Source organism: Gallinula chloropus (assembly GCF_964237585.1).
Source record: "Gallinula chloropus genome assembly, chromosome: 5".
Lineage (NCBI taxonomy): Eukaryota > Metazoa > Chordata > Aves > Gruiformes > Rallidae > Gallinula > Gallinula chloropus.
This window is the reverse complement of record NC_140090.1, coordinates 11884801-11907268: the sequence shown is the minus strand read 5'-3', so window position 1 is coordinate 11907268 and position 22468 is coordinate 11884801. Positions and strand designations below refer to the sequence as shown.

The window sequence follows — 22468 nt, the reverse complement described above, 5'->3', positions numbered from 1 at the left end:
TACAAGCATAGTGGATTTTTGGTTTCCCACATTACATGCTGTGCCGCTATATTGTCTTGAACAATAGGACTTTGTTTTTAACATCAATACTTATCCAAAAACATTTGTTAAAACCTGATATTTTTAAAAGTTGAGGTAATTTATTTTCTGAGAAATCACTTGTTCAGTGGGTGATGATAACAAACACTAAAAATCAAGAATTAGAAGGATCACAGTTCCTGTGTAGAAATTTATGAGGATCTTCCCTCTGTTTCTTCCTGGCTAAGTGACAGCACAAGGACAACTTGTGCAGAGGACTACATAAGGCATAATAAGACTGGAAAGAAGAATAAAGAAAAGGAATCATAGAATGTTTTTGGTTGGAAGGGGCCTCAAAGATCATCTAGTTCCAATCTCATTACAGGTACTGCCAACAACAGGAGCAGGTGCAAACGTTTCTGACAGCAATGGGTTTTTCAGCTTTAAAGTGGCTAAACTCCAGAAAGCACTTGTGGGAACTTTTTAAATCTGGACTCGCAAAGAGACTGTAAATCTTATTCCCAGAGGTTTTATTGTGTTCCCACCACCAGTTCCCACACGCTGAGCTATAGTAATGCTATAGCAAAACTGCAGATAGGGCTGGGATTTTCTTATACTTATCAACTGCATCAAGAATGCCCGTTGCTTCTTCAGTGTGTGATAAGATTTGCCAACCTATCGATCGCTATCAGTGCAACACAGCAGTGAAACCTGAGTGGGGATCAGCCATTTCAGACTCAGCCACATATTATTCTTTAAATGGTCTTGAAGGCCTATTTACATGTGAATGATCTTTCTTGCAGTGTTGCATGCTCCAAAGCATCGCCTTCATAAATCTACAGGAGTGGTACCCTGCTGAGCTGCAATTACATTTTTTGAACTGAGGAATCATCGCTGTAGATTGATTGTGTTTTAGGAGAATCACATGCACAACACTTAAAGGACTGTCTTGTTTCCTCAGCTGGATGGAGTTCCAGGACACTATTTAGAAAAGAATGAGAATTGTTTTTCTAGGAGCTACGGCCAAAGTTTTTTGAGCTGTGTTAAGGCCACCATCAACAATCCTTTCTGAAACCACTGTGTACCTGCTATTGTTAAAAGAAACACCCATGTTTACAGCAATTGAAAGGCATTAGAAAAAAATCAACATATTTTCAGTTTGCTGACTTTATGCAGTCAGCATGGTGTGTTTAGTCAGCAGTATCCCTCATCTGTTGACAGTCACATCTCGTTTCCACCTGTGTTCAAAGCAAAGCCTTTCCCCAGACCTTTCACAAAGTTGCCAACACACACCAAGTAACGTGCCCCTGTACAAACTCCAGAAATTTGGGCAGTACAAGAAGTGGGACAACTGAATACCACAATAATAACAAACTGAATAGTCCAAGGGTAGCAGGGATGTGATAGGAGAGCAGTAATGACTGGGACAGACATTTGGAATAAAATGACTGATGTAGAAGTTGTAGAGGTAGAAGTACAGAGCTGGGCATTAGGAACATTACAGTATGCAGGGTGAACTGTATGAAAAAAAATTATAATGAGAATAAAACCTGTCTGCAGAAGGATAAAGATACTGTGCTGATTAATGCTGGATAGTTCACTAGGATGTCTCAGGGGTAATGTTGGGAATTGGTAAAAATCTGGCTAATAGTATAGCTGATAATTAGTTATCTATCTTGAAACACAGACTTCCAGATAAAGAAAGGAGATGTAAAGCCAGTAATGAAGGAAAGTCAAAGAGTTGCTTGGAGAATTCCTCAATGTCTTTTATGCTAAGGTATTAACTCCATTAGAAACACATATCCTAATGAATGAGACAAATACTGAGTAAGGACAGAAGTCACTTTGTATCATGTGAGAATAACAGAAAATTAAAAATCTACATTACTCTAGAACAGGAGGAACAGATTATTTTTCTGCAGATAATCACTGCTGCTACAGCAAAGGCAAAAGGGAAGAGGGATCATAAGCATAAGGTTATAAACGGAAAACATGACTAAGCTGGAAGCAAAACTTAAGTGTGCTGTGCTGAAGTCAGAAGGACAACCTCCATCCCAGATCTGTGCAAAACTGCCAACTGCAATTTCAGCTCCGGTAACTGATACTTTTAATAACTACTTAGTCAGGGATCATGACACAGAACTTGTAGAACAGCAAATACTGGGCTTGGGTTAGCAGCCCTGAGAGCATCCAAGTTTTTCTAAGCAGAAAAAATACAGTAGCTCTCCCTGGACTTGTTTTTTTCCATAGAGCATTTGACAGAGTGCTGGGCTGCAGACTAATGGCTAAGACAGACAAGGAGTACAAAGCTGTGCAAAGAGCTGGTTTTCCAGTGAAATGGCATGAGGTGGTTTTGAATGAGGAAGTATTTGGCTGAATGAAAGTTACTAGTAGAGTTACTCAATTCCCAGTCTCAGGGCAGATTTAGTTTAATTTTTGTGTTATTGCATCTGGTACCAAGTGTAGCAATGCCAGACTTTGCTAATGAGAGAAGCAGAGGTTGGGTTTGAGGAAGAACTTTCTCACAGTGAGGGCAACAGGGCACTGGAATAGGCTGCCCAGGGAGGTGGTGGACTCTCCAATTCTGGGGATATTCAAGACCTGTCTGGACGCCTATCTGTGCAATATGAGCTGGGGAGCTGCTTTGGCAGGGGGGTTGGACCCGATGATCTCTCGAGGTCCCTTCCAACCCCTATGATTCTGTGATTCTGTGATTAGCACCCAACATTTGAGGACTGACATAGTAGAAATGGGACATTCAAGTGAGCAAAATGCATGACCATTCACTTAGAAATTACAGCAGAAACTTTATAACCAGGAATCACAGCAGTTCATCACAGAATAAATATCAGACACCAAGATAATGTGACTATACAAAAGGTAAAGGTTTCCTTTGATGATGATGAAAATGAAGAGCTTTCTGTGAAAGCCTGTGCATGTCTCTTCTTTTTTGTAAGAAGACATTAGAAAAGCTTGTCTCAGGAGAAAAATGGCTGAGAGGGAGAGAGGGGATGCAATTGCTGTCTGACAACAGACACCACACAACCAGAGCAACCAGGTTTTAGAGAGAGCAGATAAACCTCAGCAGACCTTTACAGTGGAGCCTGCTAATTTTATGACAGGAAGTATATATGCATATGTATGTGTGCATATATATACAGGTTTACATTAAAATTAAGTGCATGGCACCCTTGGTATCTCACACAGTTAAGACTGTTTTATATTTTAATTACCAAAAATCCTAGCTTAAGGAATTGCAAGCAAACACACAGAAAACAAATTGGGAACTTTGGGTCTATGCTTTCAAAAAAACCCCACAAAACCTTTTACATGACACTGCAATAATAAATTTGCTCCAGCACTGCTCTGGGTTATCTGAGCACTGCCCTCTTCATCTGCAAGTGCTCACCCTCATAAGCAGCAGCATCACAGGACAGGGCAAGCAGAAAGGTGAAAGCAGATCTGGAGGTAAAGATGAGGAGACAGACATCTAAACAGTCTGGGTATTAAAAGTCTGCAATTTATTCTTTCAGTAGGAAGCAACTCTTCTGTGTACCAGACAGAAAACAAGGGCTACATTTTCAGCTCTAGGGATGTTATTTAAAGACCAAGTGATTAGAATCTAGCTTTTTTCCCCCCTAAACCTCAATTAAATATATTCCAGTCAACAGCATCCTTAAGGAGGCAACACCCCCCCCCCCCATTTTCAAGGAAGGAGCAAGTCTGAGTTCCTGGAACAAAAAAACTAGATAAATGTTCCTCCCCTTTACTCTGTGCCAAAGAAAAGGCCTTGACATGATGAAAAAGTCAAATAAACAAAAAAAGACAGGAAATGCAAAATTATGGCTTTCTATGGCAACAGTAAGCAGAAAGGTATAGAATAGATGCTGTTACATTTTATACATTCATTGTAACTCCTGGTATTGCTGGGTTTTGATGGCTGTGGGACTGATGGTATTCAGACAATTCAAGTCTGTCTGTGTGAGGTGAGGCAAAGAGTTACTTGGGTCAGCTATGCATCTGCTCTGAGGTCAATGCAAACCCTATGCCTTGTCTATAAGGACAGCAGGAACTCAGATACGACTCACTGAAACCCATCACTAAGTTCAGGAAATGTTTTATGGCCATTATTGGAACAGGCTGAACTGAAATTCCAGCTAAATACAGGACAAGAAATGATAAAAATCAAGCAAAAATGGAAGGAAAACTGCCTAGCATTAGCCAAAATACTCAAGACTGAGGTAAAATATTCAAGGATGACTGAGCTGACTATGGGAGATGGCTTTACACACTTCTCATATTCATATTACGTGAAAATAAGTTTTTTAAGAGGGACAGAACTTCAAACTACCCACAAAGGGACAGAAAATGGCTCTGGGAGCAAGAAAGCTGCAGCTGTATGGGCAAACCATGAGCCCCTCAAATTCCAGACACTAATATCCAGGAACTCTCAGTTTCTTTGTTTCAATTTAGCACAATAATTACACGGGCCATGTGCCTGTCCCAGTGCTAATCTGGGAGTCAGCACCTTAGAGCAGCACTATAGTAGTGCCTAGAGACCTCAGCTAAGGCCACAGTGTGGAATAGAGCTGTAGTAAATGCATATAAAGCAGAGAAAGAATGAGTGGGTGAAAAAAAATCCCACAACCTTGGAACTCAAGGCACAAAGATGCTAGTTCCTCAAAACCTGGAGTGCAACTCACATCTCCTGAGTCTCTGCCCAGTTTCTTAGTCAAATGACAGCCCTGAATTTGAAAATGAAGTTTCAAGTTTTCTGTGTCTCTGTTTTGAATTTTTCGTCTACATCAGAAAGGGGCAGAACCCTGTTCTTGGGTTTTCCCCTTCTCTCCAGAGAAACCTTCAGTGCTGCACAAGAACATGCAGACAACATGGTGAATGCATGATTTAAGAAGTCAGTATAGCTTCTCCACCCCAGGAGATATGGCCTGACCATAAGGGTATTCTGGTTTATGTTCTTAAATCTACCCAGCAAAGAAGTGGTTTAGGCATAAACATCAACCAGCTCACTGACAGGCAGAGGTGCTCAGGAAACAATGATTTTGCACTGCAAGCTCTAATCCTCTTTTGAAGATTGACAATTGTTAATGAGATTTATCTTATGAGCAGATAGAAACCAAAACACCAGCTTCTCTCTTTAGCAGATGATAAGGGATTTTCTTGGAGATTTTTTACACAATATCCATTAAGGAGATTTGAGGCTTCCATTCTCTCAGGAAATGATGCAATGGTAGCAAAGTATTTCTGTATAGGTGGTATATTTATCCAAATCAACCATGCTATTGGAACATGTCACAAACACTAATTAATCTAATAGTAGTCATATTTACATCTGTTGGAAGGTTTAATTGGTCTTAGATTCAGAAATATTGAAATGATTTTCAATTTAAGCCATTTTTTATTTGCTTGCCAGTATTGTGAATAGCAAAGTAGTGTTCATAGTGCAGAAGTAACTTAAATATTATTGGTTAGGCTCAACTAGATGATCAAAAAGGTCCTTTTCTATTATTACAGTCTACAGTTATCTGAAAGTATACAAATTAGTGACAACATCAACTTATTTTCTGTTATTGGCTGTGTTAAAAAAGAAGGTATGTTGGCTGGAGTGCACTTGAGTTTGACTTGAATCAAATTCAAACCTTCAGTGGCCTTATTTTATGCAGCCTGACCCACGTCATAGCAGTAGTTATGATCTCATCCCACTGTCACAGTGATCATCCATTACAGTGGGCCAGATTTTCCCATCTTCAGAAACAGAGGCTGAAAAGTAATGGTAAGAACTGCTCTAATCTTTATGTTCATGGCAATATGGTGAGGAGGGTGACAAAAACACCTCTGTCTGTGTCTGACATAAAAGACATCTTCATGGTTTTAATGTATTGCTGTAAGAACTTGTATATGTATCAAATATAATTGAAAAAATACGAATCTATATTAACAACATTCTTCAGAATTATTTTGAAAACAATCAGGACAGTTTATTTGATAGAAATAGAAAGTAATTAGTGCAGAAACATGATGCTGAAGGTGGCTACATTCCCTTCAACCCATACAAAAGTTCAGGAAGACCAGAGATAACCAGGAATTTTTCTCAGTGAAGGTCAGGTAGTCAACTCAGTCATCTATAAGGGCTGGTGTTTGCTCTACTTTGGTGTACTGGAGACCATCTAGCTATTAAAATTATCTAAAACTACATTAGTTTGTTTGGTCTTACCCGTTTCTGGCTGCACCGCACGATCAAGAAGGTCTCGATACTGTGCTCTTTCAGATAAGCATTGCGCTCCCCTCCAAAGCCCAGCTCCACCTCATAGTCTCCATTGAGATAGTTCAGGGTTGCTTTTGTTATGTGGATGCGCCTTGAATGAGACAAAAGACAAGCCAGGTTTGTAGGCTCTGAAAAGTTATCACCTAGAAAAACAGCTGCTGTCAGTGACAGTTTCCATGTATTGAAACAAACAAGCAATAAAAACCAATTTATCCAGACATCTCACTGTTCTTGCAGATATAGTACAAGAGTTTCATCTCTCTTAAGGACAGAAGGCCAGCAGGTATCTTCCAAAAGAGAGAGGTGTTCACATTAAGCATCTTACACATCCCTTGATAGAGACAAAGCACTCATACTCTTGTTCACTTTGCTGTAACACAGAGCAGGCACATTTTTTGCAAACACAGGCCCTTCACAAGAACATTCCTACTCAATGGACAGAGGTTATATATACTGTGGCATGTATATTTTTGTAGTGTCACTTTAATCACTGTGGTATGAGTGACTTGTCTACCAAGTACCATAGTCTTATGCTTTCTTCCAGAGAGCAGGTGGATAGGTATGTGAAAAAATTATCTCACAGGGTCAGCTTGGAAGCAACTCAGGTCTTCATTTAATCCATACAGAGGTGAAACAAGAATTGATTCTGCTCTCTCACAGGAATGTTTCCAAACAAAAGGCTGGTCTGAAACAACACTTCATACAATATCCAGTGACATCTGGGATGTTCTCCAACACAGCTAACAGGCAGCCATATCTCTTTGCAACCATGACCAGCTCTGCTAGCATTTGCACAGACCTGCTCATTCCTGTTGTACCTATCAGCTTTGTTTCACAGAGAAGGAATTCAGTTCTTACCACGGAAGAATACACCCGTCTTGGGATTTAGTAGACTTTCTGTAACCAAAGACACGTAGACATGGAACAGAACAACCTTGCTAACATTTGTACATGCTTAAAACACTACACCTGCAGTTCATTTTACAGCAGCCATTGAGACTCTCTGAACCTCTGTGCCCCATTTCCCCACGTCACTGTGACATGTCAAACACAAAACTACACGTGGATTAACAAGACAGCTTTGATGAAACAACTTACCCAGCTTTGCCTCCTGCTTCCATGTGGTTTGCTAATGTTACATCGTTGGACCACACATCAAACTGCCACTTCCTAAGGCCCAAGACCCCACAGTGAACTCTTCCACTGTGGATTCCAACCCTCATGTTGACATTTACTCCTGTCACCTCACGGACTAATCTGCAAAGAGATATGGGAAAGAAGGACATCACCAAGAACTGCATGGTCATAGCTGATGGCACAAACTTGCACCCAGAAAGCAAAAAGTCCATCATGACCCATAAATGATTCATGAATACACACAGTGCTGCTCATCCACAAAAGAATACAAAATAAAACCAGACCAGCTGTACTGCTCTTGGATGACCTGGCTGGCCATGTAGAGTACTAATTAGAAAGGGGAGCCCTTGGAGTAAATCCATGAACTCTGAACTCATGGGCAAGTTGAGAACTCATAAAAAAAATAACCTTTTGGGCAGTAAAAGCAATACAGTGCTGGTCTCCGATTTCCATACCAAAGCTGGACATAACCTGCCAGCACTCAGCCTCATTAAGAGTAATAGCATGTTGCAAAGAGAAAAAGGAAATTATTTCAGAGATCTTCATTTGTCTGTATGGCACCAAGGATCAAGTCCTCCACAGATGAAACAGGATATGTGTGTGAAACACCCCACTGCAGTTGGAAAGCTTGAACGAGGCTTACAGCTGCAGTCAGAGCAGCAAAACCAGAGAACCACATCTATTGCCATCATTCCAAACAGGCAGCTACAAATACTCAAGCTCTGATTTTAATGAGGTTTTGGATGCTCTGCAGACTCCAAAAATGACTGCTGGAATACTTTGTGGGTTCTGCCCTTTTAGGGCAAAAGTTAACTTCAAGAGTTGTTCACATGGAAAATATATTTAGGAATGTGAGTAGGGAAAAGTCTTGATGAGGCCATCAGAGCAACTCTGCTTCTCGTTAAAGCTGATCAGATCACTCCCAGAATATCCTTGTTTTTAGTCAAATTCACCTAGATCACATCACACAATCCTTTCCTTTGAGATGTTACTTCTTTGCAGCATGAAGGATACCTATCAGATTTCAACATCCTTGGTTTTTAGGTTCACGTAGTCCTTTCTAGATAAAACCCTCTGGACAGGTTAAGTCTTCCTAACATCAACACAGATGTAATATTTATGCTTTACTTACTAAAGAAAATGAATTATTAGTCATAGACCAATTCTGGACTCTAGTTCGCTCCTCATGGTGTAGAATGTCCCTTAAAAGACTTCAAGATGACTTCTTGTTGAGACAGCTCCTACTCTCTCACAGTTCCTTCTTCCTCACAATTCCTATCATACTTTTTATCTACTCACTGAAGTGACATTTGTTTTTATTAAGAAGCAGCAGAGATGCTCTAGCAGGGAAGGTGCTACAGGCTTAGAAACTGGAAGAGCTTCAACCACACCACTTGGGAAAGCAACAGGAACTGGGGTAATGAAAATGCAGCTGCAGCCATAACCCTTACAAGGACAACAGTAGCTGCAGTGTGGGTACAGCACTGGGGAGGGAGGAAGAACGTGCTGCACGAGTGCTACAAACCCTACTGCACCCTCTGCCAAGCCATGCTACTGACACAAGACCAGGGAACTTCTCCAGACAGAGTCATTGGTGAGAAGGTGACTTTCTCCAGACTTCACAGCAAACAAATGAGTTTGGTTATCCTTCATAGACAAATGAAATATCCTTTGTAACCTTCCTTTTTTTTTTAGAAAAAAATTGTTTATATGAGCAGTACCCTGGATATGATTCTATCTTTCTGATCTGGGGTAACACTCCCTGCTATTACTCTGCTCAGATGAAATCAGCTTACGGGCAGGGCCCAGTGCTGGTGAAGCCTGCAATCAAATGTTCAGTAGCTATTGGTTACCTTAATTGTGAAACCTCTTATCTTGATCCTTAGGGGAGGAGGAGGTGGGGGAAAGCAGGGGAGTGAGAACAGAGTCACCTTCCAGACTTATTAAGAGATAAGATTGTTAAATGCATTCATCACACATCAAGTGGGAAACAAGTTTTAAAGGCTGCTGAAGAGCTATTTGTAAACAAACACTGAGTGCACTTCAGCTCCTTGTTTATTTGGAGGTAAGGTGGGTTGCAGTTAATGAAGTCTAGACATCCTGGTGTTACTCAGCCTTGTAGGGGACTATGCAGCAACGTGTCAGGTTCTCTGGATTTCATCAGGCCAGCTACTGCAGAGTAGGAGTGAGACTTCGCTGGGCAGCGTACGCAGCCTCTTTGTTGTAGGGCTGGTGGCTAAAAATTGCTGCTTCTCAAGCCTGACAAGAGACTTTGTCACCTGCCACTTAACTGCACTCCATGTGGAAGAAATAGCATCCTTTCAAGGGCTACTGAAAACTAGTTACTCACAACTTCTCCCAAAAGGAGACTGGTGCAAAGTAACGGTTTTAAACCAGGAGAGTAAAGGTAGGAAGTCCTGATTTGTGTTGCAGGCTGCATGCAAAGTAAGGGAAAGCTGCTGCATGCTGCTCTTCCAACGGGGTCTCCTGGGTGAAAACACTGCTTTTCAGTCTGTGTATCTGTGTTATGGAAATGAGACTGGATAGTGGGGGGTATATTCAGGTACTTGCAGGAATTCAAATGGTGAGGATGTGCTGTATCAAGCTCAGCAAACAGGCAGCTCTAGATTTTACCAAGATGAAGTGGAAACTCCAGCAATTTAAAGAATGGAATTAGAGAAGTACACAGAGGTCTTCTACTTCTCTGCTGGTACTGCTGATACTTTAGAAGATGCTTTCACAAAATAAAAAAAGAAGAGAAGGGGAAAAAAAGCAGAGACTGTGTGTAGCAGGGATGGTGTAGATATTAAGGTCAGCTTAGTTATCATCCAAAAGCATCTGAACTTTGTATCTAAACTTGCATACACTCAAGATGACCAAATAGATCTTCCCTCCCTGAATTGTGACAGAATTGGCCTGTGAAAGCTCATACCCGATGCAAACAAAATCCAACACTGTCTGCAGTCCTCCAAGTAATATAATTAGGCATTTGTTGCTCTCTGAAGGCAGGAGTGGTCTGGACAAACACAGGATTTCTGGCCTGACCTCAGGAGCAGCCAAAGAACAGATTTAAAAAGAAAAAAATAAAGATGGGCAAGTAAGTGGAAATAAAGGAAAAAGCACCATGGATCCATCCCAGTCTGTGCCAGATGAACTCTATGGTTTTCTTCAATAATTAATTTAACTAAAGCAAGGAAGTCTTGAATCTGACCTTTTTGGAATAGGAACATATGGAGAAGGATTAGTTAAACTAGACATGACAGACCTCAGCAGAGGAATTGTAAGGTGAGTAAATAGCTGGTTTAAAGACAGATAAATGACAAGTGACTGAAATTTAATAAAGTTATTATTAATCCTCTGATTTCACATTTCTGCAATTCACTGGAATCCTCCTTTGGGAATGAGACCTCCAGTAATTATGGTAACATTTGCCTTTCTCATCAGGAGATTGAGCTCTGATATCCACGTGGCTGAAACAGACTCCAGGGTCTGCCTTTCTGCTGTCAAACCTTTGTTCCAGCTGGTCTCCCTTTTTGCTGGCATCAGTTCCCTGGTTTGGCTACCTTGCTGCTAATATAAGGAAGACCTAACAGGAAAGACAATCTACTTGCTATTTGTTCTGAAATTCTCCATGGGCAATACGGGTACTTACGAGATGGCCTCTATCATATCCATTCCCATTTCAACACAGCAGTGTGCATGGTCAGCTCTTGCTTCTGGCAATCCAGACACACAGTAATAGCAATCACCCAAGATCTTGATACGTAAACAGTGGTTCTCCTAACCAAAAAAAAAAAAAAAAAAAAGGAAAAAAATAGGGAGAGGGAGGTAGGCGAGAGAAGTATTCAGCTTATATTCATTCTTGCAATAGCTTGCCTTTTAGGGCAGTGACTATTTACAGAAATCCAGTGAACCAGCACAGTATGTCATTCTTGCAACAGGAAAAAAATATTAGAATTATAATAGAAAACTTACAGCTGCTAGCTTATCAAATCTGGCAAAGAGCTCGTTCAGCGTCATGACCAGCTCCTGAGCAGTGCACTGGGAGGCCAGACTTGTGAAACCCTCTATGTCTGCAAAGAGGATGCTTGGGAAAAAAGAGAAGAAAAAGGAAAAAAAAAAAAGTGTTAAAAAATGTGTTGCTTATATTTGTGTAAGTTTTGGAGTAGAAGTCCAGGGATGGGGAGGCATGTAGGAGTGTCCCAGCCCTAGAGCAGCAAGGAGATGAGCACTCCTAACACCACCTTACGATACAACCTCTATCACATGTAAAGCCCTGACAGGCATGGCCTCATCCCCTCCAGAGGTTAGAAAGGGTGAGAAAACCACACAAGCCTTTCACCCCCCACACCTACCCCTGTGTCTGAAAATCTACAGTACTCAGTGAGTTGGGGGTGGTATGATAATGCTATCAGCCATCATAACAAAAAGGCACTCCTACACAATGACCAGGCTAGTCCAGCTCTAAAATCAACACTTACCAGTTTTATTCACATTCCTCAACCTCTCAGCTCAGTGACATTGCCTGTGGCTTAACTCTACTGCAGGAAAACCACACTTCTTTGCTCTCTTCCCCCGCTGCCAAAGTGCAGCCACAGAGCAAAGTCCCTCTAACCTTAACCTGGCCGTCATGGCTTTCACCCCCGCTTTGGTGGTCCATGCACACACCCTGTGCTGTGTCCTGTGTGCTGGGCAGACACAATCCTGCAAGGTTGGAAATGCACGAAGTCAGATGCGATGGTGCCGTGTGCTGCTGGGACAAAGGCTTGGGTGGGCAGGGCTGGCTGTGCCCTAACAGCCCCGCTGCCCAGGGGAAGACTTACCATCAGGTTGTATGCTTTTCATTCTCTGGAGAAGGATATCTAAAGGTCCCTTCCAACCTAACACATTCTATGATTCTATACTCTCATTTACGCTGCTCTACTTATCTGGCTGTACATGCTTCTCACTCGCTGCTTTTTTCCCCCCACTTTTGCCCAGCTTCTGAAGAACTACAGAACTCAAACCTCCCATTTGAACCAGAGCTTCCAGCTAGCTTATCCCCTGAAAGACTATAGACATATACACCTGCAGCACTCAGGATCTCCTCTCCACGAGGATGCAAGAGGCATCGCCCAGCCTTCTGCCAAATGACAAGCACAGCCCTTGCCAACTTAGGTAAACCTCTGTATTGCAACAGGGGTACCAAATTGTTCCCATCTGACCAGGATGGACAGGGAGAGCTCTCTGAAACAGCGTGGACTGTTCTGAATAGACAATTATTTGAATCACAACTATGAATGGTGATTCCTTGATTTTAATTAATCGATTTTTAAAAAACTACCCAGTAAAACAAGCACCAGATTCTGTCTGTGTAGGTCTGTGATAAATTGTATATATGCACACACACTTAGAGAAAATTCATAAGTTATATTTGTATATTGGAACATTTATCAAATAGTTGATTTCTTCTTTGAAGTTGATGATTGCATCAAGCTATACTTAAACAGGGAAAGAAATTAAAAGTATAAATAACAAGCGCTTCAGAATCGTTCCTCCTTTGTAAAACAGAAGTCCAAGACGTTCTAAGCAAATTGCAGAGGCTACGGTTCCAGTTGGAATTCCCTGCAATGTCTTCAGACAGAAAGCAAAGACAACAAAAATATTTTCACAAGTACTTTTTTGCAAAAATCCTGAAACACATTTCAATTCTGGCATGCTTTTCATATTTTCCTTCTGCATTTCCACTCTAATAAATCATCAACCAAACATATTGCATTAAATATTTCTTTGTTAGTCAGACTGAAACTAAAACATACAAGAAAAAAGCAAAAGAGGAATGCAGGGATGTCTGAGTCAAAATATCCTTTGCCTTTTTTTTTTAAACACTTCAGAAAATACACAAAAAACAAATCATAACGTCACATATTTACAATTAAAAGCAAAGGTCCTGAGGAACAGTTGAAAAAAACTGAAATCTTAGAGATACCTGCATTGCTGGCTAAGCAACTTAAGTATGTTTTAATGTGTGATGTACAAATAGGAAACATCTCCAGGTTCTGTGGCAGTAGCAAAATGTATCCTGTCACAAGCATATTCCCCTTCCAGCATGGGGCAAAGTGCAAATTCCTCACTTGTGGACATGCTGACATTCTTTGCTTGTGTGTGTGTGGTAACAGCCATGTGTGATAACAGGAGGAGTTGGTACTCTCAGGTTTAGACAGCAATAGGTGTATCTGAAAATACTACACAGGGATGTCCTGAGCCACCTCCTCATGCCTGATTCAGAAAATTAGTGCTAGCATAACATCCTAATAAACATAGATAAACAACTGAAGGTTGTCCCCTCCTTTCCCCATTACTATCATGCCAGATGAATGGATCAGACATTGGAGGAAGTTAAACCGCAGCAATATTTTTAACCAGGCAAATGAAGCAACCAGCAGAGACCTACGGAGCCAACCTACACTGAGATCCATGCCTTTTCAAATTGAAGCTACTTGATTACAACATTTTCTCAGACTTGTAACCTTCTACAGGTGACCAGCAAATTGCTCTTCGTTCCAATCCAGCAGCTCTCTCTTTCGTCCTGATGCTTGTCTTGCACTTCCAGCTCTGGCCAAGTTCTAGAAAACTATAACTATAAGCAACTACAAAAGGCTTTAATATGAGAATAAACCCCAGAAAGGTTGCACAACGGGACTCAGAGATGCATTCTGCACACAAGGCAGTAGCAATATCAGATAGTTACTCCTGTTAGGAAGCCAACGTTTACTACATGAAATGTTTCTCTGAATGAGCCCTTTGTTCAAGGAAAGAGGGATGCATGAAACAAGTTCAACAAAGCCAGTGTGACAATTTTTGAGAGAGCAGTTAAGGAAAAAAAAAGTTTGCTTTTATCCCAAGAAAAATAATTAATTAAAAGTGCTTTTTTTAGATTCTTCAAGTTTCTTTTCACTCTTGAAATGTCCCAGATACTGCCTGGGACACACAGGCTGCGGGGAATGGAAAAACCTCATCAGGGCAAGGAAAGGACCACGTGGGAGATGGCAGAAGACAGAGCAGTGACCTGGGAACTGAAGACAGAGAGGGGGAAGACACATTTGTGGCAGGAGACTGGACAAAGAACAGCACATGGCTGTCAGAAAACAGTCCTTGCAAACAGGAACCCAGCCTGAAGCCTCTGTCCTCTGCTCTCAACAGAGAGCTCTGAGAGCCACTAAATCACATTTTATTCCTCTTGCCTAATCTGTTCCCCCCACACACTCCTGCTAGCACTGCAGCTCCAGCAGCAGAGACAACAACCAGGTTTATCACTCCCAACCCTGCTAATGACCCGCAAGAGAGGAACGAGGACCCGTGTACTTGGTGCTCTGCTGTTCCACTTCTGTTCCCTTTTGTAATTAGCCCCAGTAACCTTAAACTCAGCCCTCTCCCTGGGAAATACACAGCAGCCGAGAAGCAACTAGGAAAAAAGCAGATTTCTCTTACACTAGTCACCAGGGGACAGCGCATGATCCTCAACTTGTGTTCAGTCAGAGCTCTTCTTTAAAAACAAAGCCAGCTCTATCTCCTTACACACACAGCACGCATGCAGTGAGGTCACAGGAGTATCTCCCAGTCCTGCAGTGCATCTTAGCCAAACTAGGAGCCTTTACAACTTAAACACATGGCTTCCCCACTACCCTTAGGTCCTCACTCCACAGACCACTCTTAGCAATTAAAAGGCTTTATTAAGGACGATGGTGATGGATGATTGTGATGAAGGGCACAACTCAAGCCAGCTATATGTCAGTCTTCAGAGGACAAGGCATTTCCTTGCTGGTGGGAGCACAATGCCAGTAATAGGACTTCATTGTGCCAAAATGTGGGGTAAATGACAGCAGTCAACAAAAGGTCAAATGAAATAACTATTATAGCTATAAAATAGTGTAAGGTAGGTAATGCAGTGGCTTAGAAGTACCATTAGCTGAAGCTGCCTGGAAGGGATTGACCGCACAATCTGCAGCCTGGGTGTCAGCAAGTATTATCAGCCCTGGTTCCCAGTCCCTCCATCTGGAAGGCTACTGCTTCATGGAAAAACCAGTTTAGCATGTAATTAAAATGTTGTAATGGCTTCAGAGCTCTTGATATATTTTCCACTCTGTCACTGCCTTCTGATTTGCCATCTGATTGGTTTTGTCCAGCAGTAACCAGGGTATGACCTCAAAAAAGACAAAAATATGGTTTATTTCTGGGAAAGACAGACAAGAAAAGGGAAATTATTGTTCATTTTGTAAGTTTTTTTAAAAAATCATTTCTGTTTAATTTTGTTTGAAAAGTACCACAAATCGTGTTATAGGGTAGAGGTGAATACTTTCCTCAGCTCCTATTTCAGCTCCTATTTCCAGCAAGGACTGGTTCAAGATTTCATAGCTGCACAAGGCAAGCTCAGTTTTGTGCTTGGTGCCCTATGTGGCTCACGATGCTGACCCGGAACAAAGATGAAAAGGAGCTTGGATGGCTTCCAGATCCTGCCAGGATATCCTGACCTCTGCTTAAGGACCAGCCTGATACCTGCCTGCTCTTACCCAAGCCCCAGGCAGGGGAGCAGGGAAAGGGGATGCACAGATTGGACCATCCCTGTGCTGCTGGCTCCAAGAGCCCAGGGCTGATGGGCAGCACCAGGCAGGCTGGGCATGCAGCTCTAGCTGCCACTGCCACTGGGACGTTAGTCTCTGCCCACGCTTGGCCATTACCAAAACCACCACTGATGCAGACTGCGAGACCTCCACGAGTAGGACATCTAGAGGCTTTCTGCAGAGTACTTTGCATAACTGCAAAGGCAGAGTGAGGTGAAATGGAGAAAGGAAGAGCTAAGATGCAACACCAAGAGGAAAAAATTCCCGAAGTGCTGCACTCAGCTTTCTCATATTTTGGTCTGCAATGCATTCGCAGGTGAGTTAAGAACACAAGGATAGGCAGCTCAGGTAACAGTAGGGTCTCCATGCCACACCCCCAGATCAGCAGGGTGAGTCTGCCCAGCTTGGGCTGCCTCTGCCTTTGTAGTCTGTGCTCAGGTCCATCCCGCTGCACCTTGGGTCCTACCACTGTGGGTCATTTAAAACTAGTGCCTCTAATTCAGAGGATCCTTGCTGCGCCTGTTCTACTAACATATCCTGAGACAGAGCATCACAGGATCTTTCAGACAGCAAAGGAGAAAGGTATTACTGAAACTGCAGGAAGAAGAGAGAATTTGGCAGAAAGCAGAGAACGATGTAAGGAACAGGAAGAGCTAAGGACAAGGTGGGAAGCAGGAAACACACATAAGACATTTAAAAACCACACACACCTACAGAGATGATTTTGAAGCTCAGCCTTAAATGTCTGAGGATAATAGAGTTATCAAAGGAGGGACACAACACAGCCAGGGTTCCCTGCAAACGCAGGATTATTCAAAACACTAAATTAAATCATCAGTGCTTCTAATGTAAAAACAAAAAAACAGTCGTGTTCTATTTTGAGCCATGTGCATGCCATGCACGCCAGCCACAACATAAATCAAGCAAGGCAAGCAACACAAACCCTATCACCATCACAACGGTAATGCCAGTCATGAATATAAACACCATGTGTTACTGGAAACCGAACACCACAGGCACTGCATGGGAAACAGAACAAAACCCCAGACTCGGGGAGCTTTAATGACTTAGGAAAACAGCAAAGTGCATCTGACTGCATGTGAATCAAAGCCCTGGTATTTTACTGCAGCGAGCACTACCTGGAAGAAAAAGTTACTGTACCACAATAAAATAATCATTTTTCACTAAATACAAGCTCATTAATTCACATTCACAAGCAAAGGTGTGACAAAAGAAAGCTCTTTGCTGTAGACACAGTCTGCCCTAGTCAGTGAATTCACTAGATTAATCGGTGAAGATAGTATCTATGAGTGCTACTGTTATTTTACAACACCATCCACTCCTGTTGGTGTTGCATGTCATTAAGTCATGCTATGAACAAGGAGGAAGAAAGGAGGAGGAGGATGGATTGGGATGAAGAATACAAAACCCTCAGTTGAAGGTCTGGGTCGAGCCCTTAGCACCAAACAAAAGCTTTAACAGAACCACAGAAAGAATGGTTGAGGCTGGAAGGGACCTCTGGAGGTCATCTTGGTGTCATCCCTCTGCTCACACAGCACCACCTAGAGCTTGTTACCCAAGACCATGTTGAGATGCCTTTTGAGTATCCCCACAGCGGGAGCATCTCTTGAGCAGTTTCATGAATGAGTCAATTTCAACACTTGGACACCTGTTTAAAGGCAGTTCCCTGCAAGCACTTCTGTAAGTCCAGAAGTTATTTTCCAGCTCCAGTGGCATAAACATACTGTTAAGTTCACCTAGATTTTCCTAAAATAGATATGGCATCAAGATAGACCCAGCCTCTCTTTCCTAGCTATACCCATTTGGGGATGGCCTCACAAGGAGGTCCTCTGTGCACCCATCTCTTCTACCCAGCCAATGTACAAACAGCATTTCAGCTGTCAGAAACATGAGAACATCTCACAATGCTCTTTCCCTCATAAATTTAACAGCAGCAACAACAAAGGAACAAACCAAAAGATCTAAAGACATTGAAGACAAGTTCACAGCAGCGGCACAGTAACCACGGTCAGGCAGCATGTCTAGGGAAAGCAGCACAAACATAAGCAAGGGCAGCAAAGCACACCTAAGGAGGTTGAAGTGGCCCACATAGATCATCATGCTGAGTGACAGCCCAGTGACTGGGACAGCAAAGGCTCTAAGTTACTTTCAAACTAATTCAGGTCTCAATAGCATGTCGACCTCGCTCTCTCGGGATGTCTATGTGACAGCCTAAGGTATTAGCCTTAGTGATACAAAAAGTGTTCTCCAGAACAGCAGCATATGAGACAGACCAGAGGCTAAAGTACTTCCTTCTTCCTACAGTCATGAAAAAACACACAACAAACTCAACAGTAAAAAGATACACTCTTTTTCCTAAACTTAGATGGCAATTTCAGAGGAGATCTGTTTACTGTTGGAAGTCACCTACTGTCAAATGAGCCTGAGCACTTCTGCAACACGTCAGTTGGCACAGGTTCCCCTTGGGATGTGGGGCTGTTGTGCACTGTGACAATGCTCCATCTTAAGATAAGTCATGCTGGCTCCCACTTGCTCAAGAGGGTGAGAAGGCATGTGTGCTGTGATAAGCTAAGCAATAATCTAGAGAGAGAGAAAATAACACAAAACAGGAGGAAATCACAGAATCCCACAACAGTCGGGGTTAGAAGGGATCACAGGAGATCCTTCTGTAAAGCAGGATCACATAGAGCATTTTGCACACGATTATGTACAGGTGCGTTTTGAGTATCTCCAGAGAAGAAGTCCCCACACCCTCTCTGGGCAGCCTGTCCCAGTGCTCTGTCACCCTCAGAGTAAAGAAGTTTTTCCTCATATTGAGGTGGAACTTCTCGTGTTCCAGTTTGTGTCCATTGCCCCTTGTCCTGTCACTGGGCAACACCAAAGAGAATCTGGTTGCATCCTCCTGACATGTGCCCTTTAGATAATTATAAGCATTGATCACATCCCTTCTCAGTCTTCTCTCCAGGATAAAGAGACCCAGCTCTCTCAGCCTTTCTTCAGACACACAAAAACCCCTACAAAACCAAAAGCCCAGAAAACTCTGTGTTTTTTCACCATTCTCATTACAGAAAAAGACAGAAAGCCTGCTGTCCCTCTTCCAAAGTAGTCAAAAATGTAAACCAAACCCACATCCCATATTTGAGAAGTTCATTCTGCAAGACCATACCGACTGAAAGTGGTAACAGAGCAAAAACTGACAAAGAAGCAGAAGACCAGATGGCTCCCAGACACTGGTGGCAACGTGCAGACTGCCATCCGTGGAGCCACTGCATGACAACAGCAAGGCTCCCTGGAAAGATATAAACTGCAGAACCCTGCCTTTACTTGATTTTCCCATGTTTACTCTCAAATGAGTGTTACTGGAGGTTAGAACTGCCTGGGGGACTCAGCTGGGAGATGCACGTCTCCAGCACAAACTCTCATCGCTTGCGGTTGCAGCTGTCTGCTCCCGGGAATGCCCCGCTGAGAGCGCCTGACCCTGCTGCCACCCAAGAGCTGCTGAGAAGAACGGCACCGTAATTGCCACTGTGGTCAGTGGTCCTCACCTCAATGCCTGTGGTTTGTCCTTCACTGTCAATGGAGGAAACAAGAAGAAATTAAGAACCTGAGATCACTAACCAGAGAAGACTGCACCACTCACACAGGGAACAGTTTTTCCTTGACCTCCTGTCCTGGCTCTGGCCAGGCCAGAGTTAACCTCCCCAAGCAGCCAGCACAGGTGAGCTGAACTAGCCTGGGCTGTTTCCACACCACCTGGTATCATTTCCCCAGGACACCTTCCCAGGTTTGGAGTTTCCAAGCATGAGTAGCAAAACCCAGTTACTGGAACTCAGTTATAGCTAAGCAGCATCCACTCTCCTTTTTTATTTTAAACATATAAAACTTGCTACCCTCCCCCTCTAAACATCTTGAGTTAAAAGATTTTCCTATTTCAGCAGACTATATTTAACCAGATTGACTCTTCACTGGAAACTGGAGTAATAAATAGCCTTTTGGGAAGAAAAACTATTTGGGGAAGGCAAAACAAATAAAGATAGATATGCAGTGGCTACCAGCCAAACTATAGGTGGAGCACATTATAGATGTCTTTGAGATGAGTGGAAGGAATTTTATTACTCCAACATAGCAAGCCAAATTAGATGCTGCTGTCTGTCAAACATATAAAAAGAAATCCAAGCAGCCTAAATGAGATTTTTGGTTATTAAGAAGGAAGAACTTCAGACCCTTTCCATGTATCTAAGAACAGACTGATGGGAATGTGAAAATTTTTCCAATCATTCCAGTCAGGGGAAAAACCATGTAAGTGAGAAAGACACCAAATCCATTCCAACTCCAAGGATGTTTAAGAAGGCAAAGCTAAAGGATATACATGGCCTTTTGCACAAAGGTTCAAAGGAACCATGCATTCTGCTGACTGTGACCTTGTGTCTTTGCTCTGGCTGTGAGCAAGCCCAGACTCACCCGGGTCTGCCTCAACAGTGCAAAAGAGCTGGCAGGTCTGTCCAAACTGGAGCTGGATCCAGCCCACACCAAAATAAATCTCAGATTCATTTGTCCCACAAGACAGCATGAAATCCAGAACTGCATATAAAACAAAAAGGAAAAGCCATGTTGTTTTCTGGTTTTCAAACTTCAGTCATGCTTTTTGCTGCGGGCACTCCTGCAGTCTGTTTTCTGGCATTAGAGCAATCTCTGATGTCAAAATTCTGCCACAAACCAACAAGACAGAAGGCAGAGCTCAGAGAACTCTCCAAGAAGGGACTCTCCATTACCACCACAGCTGCAGGAGTACAGCAGTATTCCTCCTTGCCCTCCTTCAAGAGAATGGCTTGCAAAAGTAATTGAAGTCACAGAAGCAGGACGATAGGAAAGAGAAATAACTTTTTGTGTTTTAAGCCTGCAGGCAGCTGAAACAACCACACAGTCCTTTGCTCATTCCCTGTCCCTGCTGTGAGATGGGGGAACACTGATGGATAGTGATAAAGACAATTTAAGGTGACTGAAAAAACCCCAACCAAACACCAATTGTGCTGTTCACAACAATTTATCACCACCCAAAGGCAATGCTCAGCCAGTTTCCAAGCTGTCATGCCTCCCAGCCAACCCCTCAGTTATACAGAGTGTGATATCATATGGTATGGAATATCCCTTTGGCCAGTCTGGGTCAGCAGCCCTGTCTGTGTCCCCCCACAGCTTCTTGGGTGCACCCCACCTTCTCGCTGGTAGTAGGAGAAGCTGAAAAGTCCTTGACTGCTTGGCAACAACTAAACACATCAGTGTGTTATCAACATTAGTCTCATCTAAATCCAAACCACAGCACTATACCCACTGCTAGGAAGAAAATTAACTTGGTCCCTGCTGAAACCAGGACACAAAATTTAAGAATTAAAACAAGGCACATATAAATCACAAATTTTGGCACAGTTAGCTAACATTTTCACACGTATATCCTGAGTCAGGCACATGGGATAGAGGTTGAGTAAGTTGCATTTAATCAAATTTGAGATGCTTTCTGTTATACATTGCTCAGGTTTTTTGTCTTTGATGGTGAAAGAATGAGCTCTTCAGAGCTGTGCAAATCGTATTCAGTCTGTTCTTCCCTGGAATCACGGATATTCAGTCCAACAACGATGCTTTTGTACTCTCTACCCAAAAAGCTGCAGTAATTCTGAATGCAGCAGTCACTTTTACCTAACTTCTTCCTCACTCTCCACACTACCTTCCCACCCTGTCATGTCCTTTTGGGATTTATTTACTCTCCAATTTTGGTAAATCAGGATTTTCCCTCTGGAATGTCACTGCCTAATGAAAACTTTACATTACTAATATAAATGTCATAATTTAAAACATTCATAAGAAACTATGGCTTTCCTATAGTTATCTCATTTTCCCAAGGAAGGAAGGGACCAAAGTATGCTGACTGTCTCATGGATAAGCTGAGAACGGACAAGTGATGTTCTGTATACACAATTACCCTTTGTGTTTAGGAGATGACTAGATCAATAATACTGAACTGGAAAAACTGCTTGTTGAAGAATAGGCACACGAGTCTTACTGCCCTCGTGGAACAGTCCATGTGAGTTGACTCGCTGCCTCCTCATTTATACTTTTAAATGTAATCGAGCAGTTGGTGTTTTTAAATTGACACTGATGAAACTATAAAGAGAAACGGACCCAAAGCATATGGAGAACTTAACTGTGCACACTTTGTAATGGCCACTTCTCTGAGAAACACCAGCACTGGTGGAGGACAACCTTAAAATGAAGACTTGATCCTTCGCTAGTTATTCTGAAAGGTAAAATGGCTGGCCAAATAGAATGGTACCACTCATTAACTGAGGGATCGACTTGTTATTAATTAATAAACAAAACTGATAACAAATTTAATGATAAAAGACACGATGTTTTC

The 22468-nt window shown here is 42.4% G+C and overlaps 1 protein-coding gene across 2 annotated transcripts in view; it reads right to left on the bottom strand.

The window, feature by feature from the left end:
- The window catches only part of ADCY5 (adenylate cyclase 5), a gene marked incomplete at both ends in the record, with an annotated part of 214902 nt that overhangs the window by 46456 nt on the left and 145978 nt on the right, over positions 1-22468 (bottom strand). For both annotated transcript variants that reach the window (XM_084264299.1, XM_084264300.1), the window contains 4 exons: positions 6251-6392; positions 7400-7558; positions 11091-11218; positions 11414-11525. In XM_084264299.1, coding sequence (XP_084120425.1) covers positions 6251-6392; positions 7400-7558; positions 11091-11218; positions 11414-11525 — 541 coding nt within the window. The remainder of the gene's footprint in view (positions 1-6250; positions 6393-7399; positions 7559-11090; positions 11219-11413; positions 11526-22468) is intronic.